Raw genomic sequence first — 16,139 nt, 5'->3', positions numbered from 1 at the left:
TTATTATTATTATTATTATTATTATTATTATTATTATTATTATTATTATTATTATTATTATTATTATTATTATTTCCGGATTAAATTCTTCACAGTCTGGTAAAATGCATTTTTCTGTTCTTTCCTTTTACTTTTCTGCATCTCTTTCATAAAAACTGCACATAAACACTTGTTTTATAATGATATTGTTTTTGCTAAAACATCTTCAGGAATCAGTTGCTTAAGTTGGCAGTAACTCTACTGTAAATCTGTTCTTTTCCCTCTCTCCTCCAGAGCGTCAACTGATCCTGTTCCTCCACAGCTGCTATTACAACATCGAGAACACCAAATCCTGCATTGAGAACTACTACACAGTGCGGTCAAACACGCCGTACTTCTTTAAGGATCGTGATGTGTCCAGACCTGAGCTGCAGACTGCCCTCAAAACTCTGTGAGTAGGCTGTAGTGAATATTGTACTCTTACTTTCTGTAAGTCTTTTTGTGATAGGGAACCAATGCTACCAATGTAATTGTCTTTTCCTCTCCCTTCTTCTATCTTACAAAGGTAGGGTGTGTACCAGGTAATTGCTGATCTATGCACACACATTAAACGAGCCAAGAATAAAACAATGGCCAAAATACTTCTTTCGGAAATTAACTCGTGCGACCTACAGAAAGCGTTGAAGTTCGTATGTTTGTATTTGCACGCTTGGCTACGCAGGCCGCTACTCCGTACCCTGTCTGCAACTTGCACTGTCCAACAGCCTATTTGAGGACACACTGACATACGCTTATAGTCCTTGTATGGGACAAGTAATTGTTTGTATAGTGGTAATAAACATAGGCAAAGTTATTGTTGTGTTGGAAGGAAAATTTGGAACATGTGGTATTAAGCCCTTATCATCACTTCGTTAAGTGTCATTGGTGTAGGAATACTTTATGTTTTCAACATTTCTAGCGCGAACATCATTGTTGCAGAAACTGTAAGGAGTAACTTGCTTTCGTTTTCACTATAACAATCTTTTTCTATTACCTTTATTGACCCACAATCAATGCAGGAATTAAGTTATTTCTCTTAATACTACTACATCATTGTCGCAAAGTATTATGCAATTACTAACGGAATAGAAAAGATCAGTGGCACGATCCCTCAACAAGTGAACCCATAATACCAATATATAGGGTCTGTTATTGAACATTATAAATTTTCAGGCTAACTCATTCCTAAGATGAAATTCTAAAAAAAATTAATTGTATAAAGTCCAGCTGTTCAATACAGGTTTGCCATTTAATAAATGGTCTGTTTAGAAAGCTAAATTATGTTTCAGCCTAGCCTAGTAGTCATATTCAGCTAAAATAACATAAAGAAGAAAAATACATAACAGAAACAGTGATACATAAAAAAAATCTATGTACATTTTAATACAGATTTCCATTGTATTTGTTGAGTTTATTTTAATATTGAAGCTATGTACATTTTAAACATAGACTTCCCTTGCATTTGTTGATTGAGTTGTAAGTGCGGGTCCAACTGTATTTAATACAATATTGGTTGGCTGGAGGAAATACTTAAATTGTGAAGAATTGCTTCTACTTCATTTTTCGTTCTCATACTCGGCTTTTTGTTTCCACTTTTAGATCCTGGCTCTACTTCTATTCTCCATGAAGAAATGTAATGCTTCCATTTCTAGAAGCATGACAAAAAGAACAACATCTAACTTTCTACACAATTTTTTAAGTATTTCCTCCAGCCAACCAATATTGTGTTAAATACGATTGGACCCACACTTACAACTAAATTTGTTCAAGTTTGAATCTATGTGCATTTTTAGCACAGATTTCCTTGTATTTGTTGAGTGTATTTTAATATTGAAGCTATGTACAGTTTAAACATAGACTTCCATTGCATTTGTTGATTGTATTTTATCTTGAATTTTTTTATGTATCACTGTTTCTGTTATATGTTTTTCTTCTTTATGTTATTTTAGCTGACGATGATCTCTAGGCAAGGTCGAAACATAATGTAGCTTTTTAAACAGACCCTTTATTAAATGTCAAACGTGTATTGAACAGGTGGACTTTACACAAATAAATTCTTTTGGAATTTCATCTTAGATATTTAAAGTCAATACAGAACCGGAATGAAGTTCATTACTGTACTTGTAATAACTCATTCCTGTTGACAGCATTTCACGCCAGCGTGCTAATTTGGGCTCATCAATTCGTAAATAACACACCTACCAAGATACATGGCTAGTGCATACAGTGGAGGCCACTGCGTAGGCTATTTGATGCTACCCGGTAGTGCCATTACACTTACAAAAGACTGATATCATCTGATAGCCTGGCAAGCTTCAACATTTGAAGAAGATGTAGATGTTTGAAGATGTTCCAATGGGATGAAACATGATCCATTTTGCTAACATAATGTTATTTTGGAAAGAATAAAAAGCAAGTGTATTGTAAATATGGAATTTTTACCTGAAAATACCATAACGCTGTTAAGGTAACAATACAGGCTTAAATATGAAAATTATTTCTTGTTATGTTTTCTTTTTTAGGTAGTTTATAAATCTATTACTCAAAATTAGTTTTGGCAGGTTCAAGAACCTAACACCGGGCGAGTTGGCCGTGCGCGTAGAGGCGCGTGGCTGTGAGCTTGCATCCGGGAGATAGTAGGTTCGAATCCCACTATCGGCAGCCCTGAAGATGGTTTTCTGTGGTTTCCCATTTTAACACCAGGCAAATGTTGGGGCTGTACCTTAATTAAGGCCATGGCCGCTTCCTTCCAACTCCTAGGCCTTTCCTATCCCGTCGTCGCCATAAGACCTATCTGTGTCGGTGCGACGTAAAGCCCCTAGCAAAAAAAATAAATAAATAAAAGAACCTAACAAATATAAATCACCATTGCTCTCATTATTTATAATATCCAAGGCTATAGTGAGTGAAAATCCTCTCCTAATTAAAAAAAAAAATCATTGATCTACACTGCCGGCCAAAATAAGCATAACACTTTGGAAAAATTGAGTTTCTGAAATGTACACTGCCTGACAAAAAAGTTAAGCACCCAGAAGTGGTCCAATATTATCCCATTTCGGTATACATGCATACCATTGATGTGTGAGTAAACGTTTAGATTTACAAGGATCTGTAATGTGTAAAACGCCCACCAGAGTGCATTTGTGATGGCACTGTCCTGTTGTTACCAGTCAACTGCTGTGAGTCAGACAGTTAAGCAAGACGTGCAGAGAGTACTGTGTACAGTACAGAGCACCCGTGATGCCTCGCAGATGCACTACACAGCCTATCCACCAACTGACAGCATTTGACAGAGGCCGCATTGTGGGACTGCATGAGGCTGGTTGGTCGTATCGTTCAATTGCCAGGTATGGGGGCCATTCAGATGTCACAGTGGCCCGATGTTGGACTCAGTGGGTACATGAGAGCACCCAGTCACGTCCAGCAGGTTCGGTTCGACCAAGAAACACCACCCAGAGGGAGGACCATCGTATGGTGCACCAAGCATTGCGGGATCCCATAACTTCGGCACCCGCCATTCACAAACATGTACTGGAGACTCTACAACATCCTGTCAGTTCCCGCACAGTGTCTCGATGACTCGCATTCACTGGATTGGGGTCCTACCGCCCCAGGTGTCGGTTGCCATTGACACCAGAACACCAATGCCTGCGTTTGGAGTGGTGCCTTGCCCAGGAGGTATGGACAGAGGATGAGTGGTGTCGCATCAAGTTCAGTGATGAGTCCCTCTTCTCCATAACCTCCGATGACCATCAAGTGCGGTTTTGGCGGCGTTGAGGGCAGAGGGCAGATCCTGCCCATATTGTGGAAAGACACACAGGGCGTAGGATATGCATTCAGGTCACCTCTAATAGTGCTTTGGCAGACTTTGACGGCACAACAATATGCCACAGACATTCTGCGTCTGCACGTCCTACTCCTTATGGCACAGCACCCTGGAACAGTGTTCCTACAAGATAATGCATGTCCACACACAGCACAGGTGTCTATGGACTGCCTAGAGCATGTTGAGGTCCTCTCGTGGCCAGCTAGATCCCCGGACCTCTCCATCATTGAACACGTGTGGGATGACATTGGAAGGGGACTCTGTCCCTGTACTAACCTGCGGGATCTGCAGGGACAGCTGCAACAACTGTGGAGGAACTTGTCTCAGGAGAGGATCCAAAGGCTGTTTGACACCATTCCGAACCGCATAAGGGCATGCATTGCAGCCAGTGGGGGTGGGGGTTGCAACACCCTAATGACCTGGCACCAACATTTCACCTGTAACTGCCAACAGCCTTGTCTCATTAATCCCATATTGTAATCAGTTCAATAAAGGCACATGGTCTTTCAGCATGTATAGTTTCGTTCCTTTCAACCACTCCTTCTGGGTGTTTAATTTTTTCTTCTTTTTTTTTCTGTCAGCCAGTGTATTTTACAATTATGTTGACCTGCCTTTACATTCATCCTATTTTGTATTCCTTTCCTTGTTCCTCCCAATTATCTATAGAAGATACATGTATAATACTGCTATCTTTATTTTCCTTATGTTGTCCAGAGTCTTCTGCGAGTTTCCCGGTTTCGACCCAAACGGCTACGTCGTTGGATATCATCGGCTACGTGATACAGAGCCCTCTCACTACGTCTTCAATGACGGAGTTAAGTTACTCTTCATGGGTATGGATGCAGGCCTTCATAAGTACGGAAGTGTGCCAGGATTTGTGATCGTATTTGACATGAAGGGAGTACGTCTGGGCCATTTGACTCGGCTCAATCTTCGAGCATTACATCGCTTCTTCATCTACGTTCAGGAGGCTAATCCAATACGCCTGAAAGCAGTCCATGTCTTGAACACAAGCTCGCTTATAGACAAAGTTATGTTTCTCATCAAGCCTTTCATAAAAAAGGAGTTCCTCGAGTTGGTATGTAAACAGATTATTAAATGATGTTTTATTCAGTATGCCAACACCACCACCACCACCTCCTTAGAATTCCCATATTATTTAAGTGTTTATTCACAAACCCCTGTCCTCTGAGGAGTGCTGCTATGAATCTTAACTGAATTCTACTGCACTTAAGTAGTATTCCAATTGTTTTCTTACCCCCTGTGGGTGGGGGATGCAGATGCATACCTACCAACCCTTCCTATTTATCTGGAAACTTTCTGTTTTTAACTTATCTTCCGTTTTTCCGATTTATTTTTACTCCTTCCTATTTTTCACCAATATAACCTCCAGTACGGTCAATGCTTTTCCCCTAGGATAAAGTATATTTTCTTATATGCTTGTGTAATTTATGCAACTTCATTTTCAAGGGAATTTATTTGATGCTTTGTTTTGCGAATGTATCGTCTGTGGCCTTCCTACGAGTATATAGTGTTTTGCGCTCACCACAGCAGCATGTGTGCTTTACAGCAGGGAATCCAGGAGGTGAGTTGCATGTAGCACTTCAACCACGTACCAGCCCTCCTGCCATTCTTAAATTTCTGGCAGTACCGGGAATCAAACCCGGGCCCCCGAGGACGGCAGCTAATAACACTAATCGTTACGCTACAGAGGCAGACACCAGGGAGTAACTCGATGTTATTAGTTCATGGCAATTCCATGAACTTCGGTGTGGCACTCAATATGTTAAATAATATAATGATGTACCTAAGGGCATTACATCATATTACACTTCAGAACAAAAATGGATACAATTTTTTATAGGTTTTATGCAGGAAAGGAATTCAGCTCGAATTTAATTACGTACAAGATACTAATAATATGCCTATGTTTATTTCCTTTAGTGGTCAACTAGGTAATGTTAAGAAAATGAAAAGGGGGGGGGGGGGGAAATACCACCTTACTTTTCATGTATAAAATCAATGAAATATAGATACAGATCAGCAAATGTTTCAGGACAGTTCACAATGCTGACAACAGACAGCAGAAGCAGTATGCTAAACACAACAAATCAAAATTTCTCTCTCATTGTCTCTTCTAAAAATACAATGTACAGGGATAACACCGCTTTCCATGTAACATTCCATGCTGCATAAAATCTATACATATGAGCTGTGTGAATGACTGGAAATTCTTGTGAATCACTCTTTAAGTATCGCTGTTTGCGTTTCTCAACACTGTCTTTCTCTTGTTGGCAGATTCACTTCCATAAAGGTGATAACTCCACCATCTACCAGTACTTACCAAAGAGGTGTTTACCAGTTGATTACGGTGGAGAGCTACCATCTGTTGAAGAACTGCACAGTAAGGGATAGTCTCAATAAATTATTTTATTTTTGATTTGTCTGTAATAATTTTATTTGCAGATCACCTACCTTCTGATGGTGAAATTTTTTTCCACCATTGCGACTTGAACCAGCTAATATTAGGTTAAAAGAAGGTATATAATGGTTCTGCCTTTCAATACTATTAAAATAAGGAATGTAAGTTTACATTCCTATTTAATTAAAATTTGTACTGGTTTCGACCAGTATTCATGGTCATCATCAATCAATTACAAATAAGTGTAAAACAATGCATAGAAAAATAAAATGCAAAGTTGAAATAATTCTATTTGGTTTCTGCTAGTGAAGCACTAAAATCTGTAATGAGCACTGTGCGTTCAAATATAGCCGAAAAACACGAATAAGATGCACAAGTAAAAATGAAGTTTAGATGATGCTGTCAGATGCAGTTTATGGAGCACTCTAACACAAGGGAGCAGTGTGCGTTGAGATTTCAAAGTCGGTCGGTCGGTCAGTAAGTCCTGACTTACATTTGTGGCGAAGTTAGGACTCGTGGCCCTCTCTAACACTTAACCACTATAAACAATAAAATTTAAAAATGTAAACATAAAAGTAAGACATAGAAATTCTAAAAGGACATAATACAACGGACAGATAATTCTAAGACTAAGTTAGGCCTACATATTAGTATGGCAATTAGTGTGACAATACTACTACTTCTACTAACTAATAATAATAATAATAATAAATTAAGAAAACCCATTCACACAACAAACACACAATGATTCACACAACTCAGTTTTACGTTCCCAGGAAAAACTTTCGGCAGGCAGATTTGAATTTATGAGAGGAAGTAAGGTGCCGAATGTCCATTGGGAGTGTATTCCAGAGTCTCAGTGCAGTAACTAAAAAGGAATGATTGTAGGAATTCGTTCGACTTAGTGGAATTTCAAGTAGGAAACCAGAACAGGTACTAATTTCATGGAATGAGGAAAGGAAACGAAAATTAGAAGAGAGGTATGTAGGAGTGTTCGTCGAGTGCACTTGGTAAACAGTTATGTAGAAGTCTAAAATCAAATACGTATTTTTAGTTGTAGTTTATGAGGCACTGTATAATTTTAAGTATCAGTAATGCATGCCTATGATGAAGTCGTAGATCAAATACGTTATTAAGACATATATGTTCGAGAGCACTGTGCGTGAAGAAGAATCAAATACACACTTAATTGTAGTACGGAGTTAGTACTTGAAGAGTTCAGTTGAAGTTTATGAGGCACTGTATAATTTTAGAAATTAGCACTGCATGTTGATAGATCCAAAAATTATGAAAAAGTCTTAGATCAAATGTGTACTTGAAGTACGGAGCAAGTTCTTGAAGAGTAGATTGGCACTGTGCTTCCAAAAGTTACATAAATTATATTAATGAAGTTATTGAAACATATGACATAGAATTTTAATTAAATAGGAATGTAAACTTACATTCCTTATTTGAATAGTATTGAAAGGCGGAACCATTATATACCTTCTTTTAACTGAATATTGAACTCACTTCAATACAGAACAATATGAAATTATTATTTTTGGGAAAACAAATTTTTAAGACTATGGTAAGGTTGAAGTACGGATTGAGGAGGTCAAATAATTTATAATCAATCTGTTCAATACTCTCAAGTGGTTCAGAACTGACAGAATAACAGTATTAAAATTTATTTAATTAGTTTTGTCCTATGAATGATTATGCACTAGCTAACCGTGGTATCAGACTCTGTAGACTTGATGCCTTAAGGATCATGACCACCAGGCAGGCATGATGATGATAATGAGATAGAGAGAGGGTGAAATTCGATCCTGTCGGTGTTCTCCCAAAAAAAATTTGTTAGCTGGTTTGCAGGGAATGCCTAGAAGGTATAGGCGCCAAACTTCCTGTAAAATAAGGTAAAGATGCTCTATCAAAGGTGCTCAAGCTGTGTCCAAGTAGGAGATGGAAGATCAGATTGCTTTGAAACCAAAAGAAGAGTCCAGCAGGGAAGTGCCTTGTCACCACTCCTGTTCATCATTGTTATGGATTGGATCATAAAGTCCATCAAAGAACATTGCAAAGAGCTTAACACACTAATATTTGCAGATGATGATTTGATCTGGGGAGAAAATGAAGCAGAAGTACAGGAGAAACTAAATCTTTGGAATGGCAAGTTTAAAAAATATGGACTAAACATCAGTAAAACAAAAACTGTTGAAATGACTATCAACAGGAAAGGCATAGATTTAAACATTTTCCTGGAGGAACCTCTATTGCAGTCCGTTTCTAACTTCAAAACTTCACAGTCCTTGGCAATATCATTTCAAAAGATAATACAGGACTTGGAAAGCTTCTCAATTTTATTTTCAAGTGAGAAATCTACTCTAGGATGATAACATGCCCCAGAAAGCAAAATTGACCATGTTTTATACCTACTCGAAACATGTACCCTGCATAACATGGTAAATAGTAAAATCCAGTCGACAGAAATGAAATTCATCAGAACAATGAACCAAAACATTAGGCAAGACAAGGTTAGAATGAAGTAAACAAGGAGGAGGCTGGCATCAAAATGCCTGTTACCGAGTTTTTAGGGATACAGGCTACAACAGTTTGGACATGTTATGAGGATGGACGGAACAAAGAACAACAAGGAATTACTTTGACAGAGAAGTGAAAGGGGAGAGGCCAGTAGGGAGACCAAGGAATAGATGGAGATCAACAAGAGGAATGCCAAGTGGGAGGACATAGAGGGTACAGAAACTATATATTGACAGGAAGAAGTGGCGAGTGCTTGTACACCACATCCAGGAAGCTGGAGCTGGAAAATGAGTAGCCAGATGGGGAATAGTACGTAAAAATATGGATATGAAAAAATTTCAATTTATTCTCCTCAGGGCATTAATAATAATATCAGACAGGTAAACATTAACTGCTAAATAGAACTATTTTAGTGCTATTGTCACGAACCAAACATAGCAGAGCATTTTTAACTTCTAGTGTTCTACTGCTCGTTCATTATCATGTAACATCGGGCCTTACCACTCAGTTGCTGTGGAGTGCCATACGGGTCTGTGATGTCCCACGGAATCGTGTGCTTGCATGCGATTCCGTGCTAATCCAGACACCGCTCCCGCATGACACTATGTGATAGTCAAGCTTAAACATTTAAACTCTGATATAATGAAGATTTGTCCTTTAAATAAACAATTTTACAGTATTTACATTTTAATTTGGAACACCTAATGACTCAAATATTAGGAGCATCTGTTCAAACGGTGCTATTTTCATCTTATGAAAGTTGTAAGAAAAGCACAAGAATACGTAAAATAAAAGGCACATGGAACGTACCTATGATCAGGTTTGGCACAACTTTTAAGGAATTACATCTTCCTGGTCTGGATTGCACATGGCAGTCAATGATATTCAACTACTGTAATACAGGTGGACCAAATAATTTATTTTCTGGAAGTAGAAACAACAACTAGCACATATCCAGGTTATGTTAACTGGGCGTTAGAGGTGTTAGAGAGATCACTGCCTGTGATGTTTCTCCTAAAGTAGTTACTTCTTCTTCTTTTGCTGCTGCTGCTTTTATGGCCTCATAAGACCACTTCAGTCAATCATTTTCTGGTGATCTTCTATGATAAGTTTTCTTTCTGAATTGCCCAGTACCTTGTCATTTGTTCTCATATGTGCTGTTGTTTCTCATCTGGAAATACTCTTTTCATTGTATGTCATTTGCCTGTTTTTGGTTTAAATCTTATTTTTATGTTTTTCAGTTTCTTTAAATTTTGTATTTTATTCTGCAAATCATCCCGAGTTACTTTTAGTTCTTCCATATCCTCTCTGATTTCCTTAACACATTCGCTCCCAGCTCCACCCGCGGGCACTGTGTCTTGCAGCCCAGCGATTTTTAGATGTCCCGCTGGAGTCGAAGGCGCCTTCTCCAAGCCAGCATTCTTTCATCTAGTGACAGGTTTTGCTCTGGAGTGTACACTAAAGGTAACTGGTCACTAGGCTGTTCTAGTATTGGTCTAATTTTGTAGAGCCTATCTGGAATGTATGCTGCCTGTTGTCATTGAAATGAAGGAAGGACATTATACTTTTGAAGCAGTTCCTAGACATTGTTTTAGAAAGAAACTGTAGTTTCAAAAGTGAGATCCTCCGCCTAGTTCATTTTAAAATCTGGCTTCCTAATAATACCAGTAATGAACATTAGCCCTAAATATTGCTTCATCTCTGACACTGAAACTGGTTTCCATGCCAGCATTACTGAATACTTTGTCAGTGGGCATGGCGTGGTACTAATTACCTGTTCTGTGCACAGATTTGTCTGATCACAAACATACGTGATAAAATCCTCTGACAAAAATTTATTGACGAAACGCATCACTTTGTCACAGTTCTGAATGTCGCTGCATTGGCCACGAACTTTGGTAAAGCGGGATGATAACTTGGCGACTCATCAAACACGGTTGGTATGTCATTGTCTCTGCCTCCTCATTTTCACTGTCTCTAGAATCTTATTCCGGAATAAGATCATCACTCGACTTTTCAGCTTGCAATAACCTGGTCACTTGCTCGAGAGATATAAATTCTTTACTTGTCATGTACACTCGTTACATCACTCAACGCCACTTGATTTTCAACTGCGCAGATAAGAGAACTCAAGACTAGCATGTGTTTACTTAGATCACAAAGCCCACAACTCAGGAAATTACCCATAAGCTGTAGTAAAAATGTTCATCTGCCCGCCATCTACTGGAAAACTGATATACTGCCTCATCTAACATACTTTTGAATGTACAAAGTTGGCGCGACCATGGTCGGATACGGGAGTGAATGTGTTAATCCATCCTACTTGTTGCTTCATATTACGGAGTTTCTCTATAATCTTTCTGGTGTCCTCATAACGTAACAAAAAAAAAAAAAAAAAAAAGATCCTCTTCTTCTGTATAGTATCTGTGATGGGCTGCAGTTCCCTGAAAATCCCACTCCATTTGGCACCATCCACTATTGTCCATCTTTTTGATATTTTTTATTTATGCATATTTGAACTATTCTTCTCTCTGTTTTCAGGATTTTTTCAATTCTGTTTTTCTGAGTGACATTAGAAAGAGTTTCACTTCCATAGTCACCCTGGTTGAACTACCATCTTGTAATGTTTTAATTTTGTTTTGATCGTTAGACAATTTTTAATTGTATGTAGACCATATTATTTTTTGAACTTTTATCATTCTATTAGTTCTTTTGCAGGTTTCTTGCCCACATTGTATGTTATAATTTCTCCTAGGTATTTAAATTGTTTCAGAGTCTCTGTAGCTCAGGCGGCAGCATGCCAGCCTCTCAACGGTGGGTTCCATGGTTCAAATCCCGGTCACTCCATGTGAGATTTGTGTGGGACAGGTTTTTCTCCAAGTACTCCAGTTTTCCCTGTCATCATTCATTCCAGCAACACTCTCCAGTATAGTTTCATTTCATCTGTCAGTCATTAATCGTTGCTCCAGGGAAGTGAGACATTCTTCGGCAGCTGACACAATTCCTATTCTCGCCGCTAGATGGGAGCTTCATTCATTTTCATCCCTGACTCAGTTGAATGATTCGAAACAGGCTGTGGATTTGCATCTAAATAGTTTCTTCTTTTTTCCTGCGTGAATGGGTCACTTAGGACCACGCAGAATCAACATTTGTTGAGCTTTCTTCATTTTCTTCACTTTCATCGATTGTTGTAATGTATGTTCCTCCGACCAAGTACGTTGTGTTGGTTCTTCTCGTCTCTCTCAAATCCCCTTATGCGAACAGTTTTCCTGATTGCATTTCTATCCTGCAGATTTGGAGATACTAATTCAGTGAGGTTTTTCTCTACTTGCTTATGCCATTTTAATCTCATACGTTTGATATGCAAGAATTTGTGTATTTGATAATACATTCTTTCCAAATGTCTTATACTATAAATTGAATTTTTTTCAGTCTCATTGTATCAGTAAGTTTAGATATTTTTAAGTATATTTCTGAGTTGGTTTTGAGGTAATGTATTCCATTTTTAATTCCTGGCCCTAAGATGTTTCTCAGTATTTTACTTTCTTTAATCTCTAATTGATCCTTTACATTTTTATGATGTAAATTGAGGGCTTCTGAAGCATAAAGAGCTTCAGGTTTGATCACTGTTAAGTAATAACGAATTTTAATGTTCCAGGACGAGTAATTTTTGTTATGAACATTTCAGCATTGTTTCAATGTTTTCCTTTCCTATTATTTACTGTTATATGGTTTATTGCCAGTGGATCTGCTACCATTATGTCAGTCTTTTCGAATGATATCTGGAATCATATTTTTTTTAAATCCTATATTCTTCCTCTTCTGTGGACTTTTTATTTGATTTCTAGCTTCTTGAATGTTACTAGCTAGTCTCTTCATAAAGATGAGATCTAGCATTGATCTACCTTGTGGGAAACCATATTGTTCTTTTCTTAATCCACTCTTTACTATCTTCCTTAACACACTGATGACCTGCCCCGGAGATCTCCGTAGTATTGCGGCCAGCGGTTGTTGATGGACCCCAGAGATCTCTGTTTTTATGCACGGGCATCATTTGTAGCTTGTTGTGCTGTCTGTTGGCTATAATTTTAACAACTTTTGATCATGTCATGGAGTGGAGGGATCGTAGATTTTAGTGTCAATGTATTTTTTTAATTGTACGTTCTTCACAGCCATGGAAACTTCATATAAACATGGGTGTTCTTACGCACCGAGAATCATTATACATGTGCTATGTAACGGCAAAGTATTTAAACATTTATATTCAGATTTATTGTCTGATATGCCACATGGGTGATGAGCCCTAAGAATTCTCGTAGTTTCTCAGCTGACGGTAGATGACCGCCAAAAGTAGGTGACAGGCTATGAGAATTCTCGCTTATATGCACCTCGTATTTCCTTAATTACTGATGAAATTGTGGGCGATAGTAGGAGTTCTAAATGGGGTACTCATGGAGTATAAATATTGCTGCATCTTTCTTTCTTTCTTTCTTTCTTTCTTTAAACCTTCAGGTTGTGTTGTTGTTGTTTGAGTCATCATTCCACAGACTGGTTTGATGCAGCTATCCATGCCACCCTATCCAGTGCTAACCTTTTCATTTCTACGTAACTACTGCATCCTACATCTGCTCTAATCTGCTTGTCATATTCATACCTCGGTCTACCCCTACCGTTCTTACCACCTACACTTCCTTCAAAAACCAACTGAACAAGTCCTGGGTGTCTTAAGATGTGTCCTATCATTCTCTCTCTTCTTCTCGTCAAATTTAGCCAAATCGATCTCCTCTCACCAATTCGATTCAGTATATTTTCATTCGTGATTCGATCTATCCATCTCACCTTCAGCATTCTTCTGTAACACCACATTTCAAAAGCTTCTATTCTCTTTCTTTCTGAGCTAGTTATCGTCCATGTTTCACTTCCATACAGTGCCACGCTCCACACGAAAGTCTTCAAAAACATCTTTCTAATTCCAATATCAATGTTTGAAGAGAGCAAATTTCTTTTCTTAAGAAAGCTCTTCCTTGCTTGTGCTAATCTGCATTTTATGTCCTCCTTACTTCTGCCATCGTTAGTTATTTTACTACCCAAGTAACAATATTAATCTACTTCCTTTAAGACTTCATTTCCTAATCTAATGTTTCCTACATCACCTGCCTTCGTTCGACTGCACTCCATTACTTTTTGTTTTGGACTTATTTATTTTCATCTTGTACTCCTTACCCAAGACTTCATCCATACCATTCAGCAACTTCTGGAGATCTTCTGCAGTCTCAGATAAAATAACAATATCATCGGCAAATCTCAAGGTTTTGATTTCCTCTCCTTGGACTGTGATTCCCTTTCCAAATTTCTCTTTGATTTCCTTTACTGCCTGTTCTATGAAAACATTGAAAAGGAGAGGGGACAAACTGCAGCCTTGCCTCACTCCTTCAATCTCTGGATTGCTGCTTCTTTTTCAAATTCTTATCACTGCAGACTGATTTTTATACAGATTGTAGATAATTCTTCGTTCTCGGTATCTGATCCCTATCATCTTCAGAATCATAAATAGTTTGGTCCAATCAACATTATCGAATGCCTTTTCTAGATCTACGAATGCCATGTACGTGGGCTTGTCCTTCTTGATTCGATCGTCTAAGATCAGGCGTAAAGTCAAGATTGCTTCACGTGTTCCTAAATTTCTTCTGAAGCCAAATTGATCTTCTCCCAACTCAGCTTCAACTTGTTTTTCCATTCTTCTGTAAATAATACGTGTTAAAATTTTGCAGGCATGAGATACTAAACTAATGGTGCGGTAGTTTTCACACCTGTCAGCTCCGGCTTTCTTGGGAATAGGTATAACAACATTCTTCCGAAAATCGGATGGGACTTCTCCTGTCTCATACATCTTGCACACTAAATGAAATAACCTTGCCATGCTGGTTTCCCCTAAGGCAGTCAGTAATTCAGAGGGAATGTCATCAGTTCCAGGTGCCTTGTTCCTATTGAGGTCACTCACAGCTCTGTCAAACTCTGACCTCAAAATTGGGTCTCCCATTTCATCAGCATCAACAGCCTCTTCATGTTCCAGAACCAAATCATCTACATCTTTACCTTGATACAATTGTTGGATATGCTCCTGCCATCTTTCTGCTTTGTCTTCTTTCCCTAGAAGTGGCTTTCCATCTGAGCTCTTAGTATTCATACACCTAGATTTCCTTTCTCCAAAGGTTTCCTTGATTTTCCTGTATGCAGCATCTACCTTTCCCAGGACCATACAGCCTGCGACATCCTTGCACTTCTCCTTCAGCCATTCTTCCTTAGCTACCTTGCACTTTCTATCCACTTGATTCTTTAATCGCCTGTATTCTTTTCTGCCCTCTTCATTTCTAGCATTCTTGTATTTTCGTCGTTCATCAATCAGGTCTAGTATCTCCTGAGTTATCCACTGATTCTTAGTTGATCTTTTCTTCCTTCCTAACATTTCTTCAGCAGCCCTACTGACTTCATTTTTCATGACTCTCCACTCTTCCTCTATAGTGTTTCTTTCAGCCTTTTCATTTAGTCTTTGTGCAACATGTTCCTTGAAACAATCCCTCGCACTCTTTTCTTTCAACTTGTCTAGATCCCAACTTTTTGCATTCTTTCCTTTCTTCAATTTCTTCAACTTCAGATGGCATTTCATGACCAACAAGTTGTGGTCAGAGTCCACGTCTGCTCCTGGGAAAGTTTTGCAATCCAACACCTGGTTTCTGAATCTCGGCCTAATCATAATGAAGTCTATTTGATACCTTCCAGTGTCTCCAGGTCTCGTCCACGTGTACAGCCGTCGTTTGTGGTGTTTGAACCAAGTATTGGCAAGGACTAAACTATGATCAGTGCAGAATTCAACCAGCCGACTTCCTCTTTCGTTCCTTTGTCCCAATCCAAATTCTCCTACTGTACTACCTTCTCTTCCTTGGCCTACCACTGCATTCCAGTCTCCCATCACAATTAGATTCTCGTCACCTTTTACATATTGTATTAAATCTTCTATCTCCTCATATATTCTTTCGATTTCTTCATCATCCACTGAACTAGTAGGCATATAGACCTGCACTATTGTGGTGGGCATTGCTTTGGTGTCTATCTTGGCGACAATAATTCTTTCACTATGCTGGTCGTAGTAGCTTACTCGCTGACCTATTTTCTTCTTCATTATTAAACCAACTCCTGCATTTCCTCTGTTTGATTTTGTGTTGATAATTCGGTAGTCGCCTGACCAAAAATCTTGGTCTTCCTGCCAACGTACTTCACTTATACCAACTACATCTAACTTTAGCCTATCCATCTCCCTTTTCAGATTCTCTAACCTACCACAATGATTCA

At 38.6% G+C, this 16,139-nt stretch overlaps 1 protein-coding gene across 4 annotated transcripts in view; it reads left to right on the top strand.

Moving 5' to 3' along the window:
* LOC136886245 (alpha-tocopherol transfer protein-like) overlaps positions 1-16,139 on the top strand; it is a 58,316-nt gene that overhangs the window by 40,420 nt on the left and 1,757 nt on the right. For all 4 annotated transcript variants that reach the window (XM_067158978.2, XM_067158977.2, XM_068230606.1 and 1 more), the window contains exons 3-5: positions 274-430; positions 4,559-4,922; positions 6,143-6,248. In XM_067158978.2, coding sequence (XP_067015079.2) covers positions 274-430; positions 4,559-4,922; positions 6,143-6,248 — 627 coding nt within the window. The remainder of the gene's footprint in view (positions 1-273; positions 431-4,558; positions 4,923-6,142; positions 6,249-16,139) is intronic.

Source organism: Anabrus simplex, chromosome X (genome assembly GCF_040414725.1).
Source record: "Anabrus simplex isolate iqAnaSimp1 chromosome X, ASM4041472v1, whole genome shotgun sequence".
Taxonomy (NCBI): domain Eukaryota; kingdom Metazoa; phylum Arthropoda; class Insecta; order Orthoptera; family Tettigoniidae; genus Anabrus; species Anabrus simplex.
The sequence above is the reverse complement of the archived record's forward strand: the minus strand, read 5'-3'. Positions and strand labels throughout refer to the sequence as shown.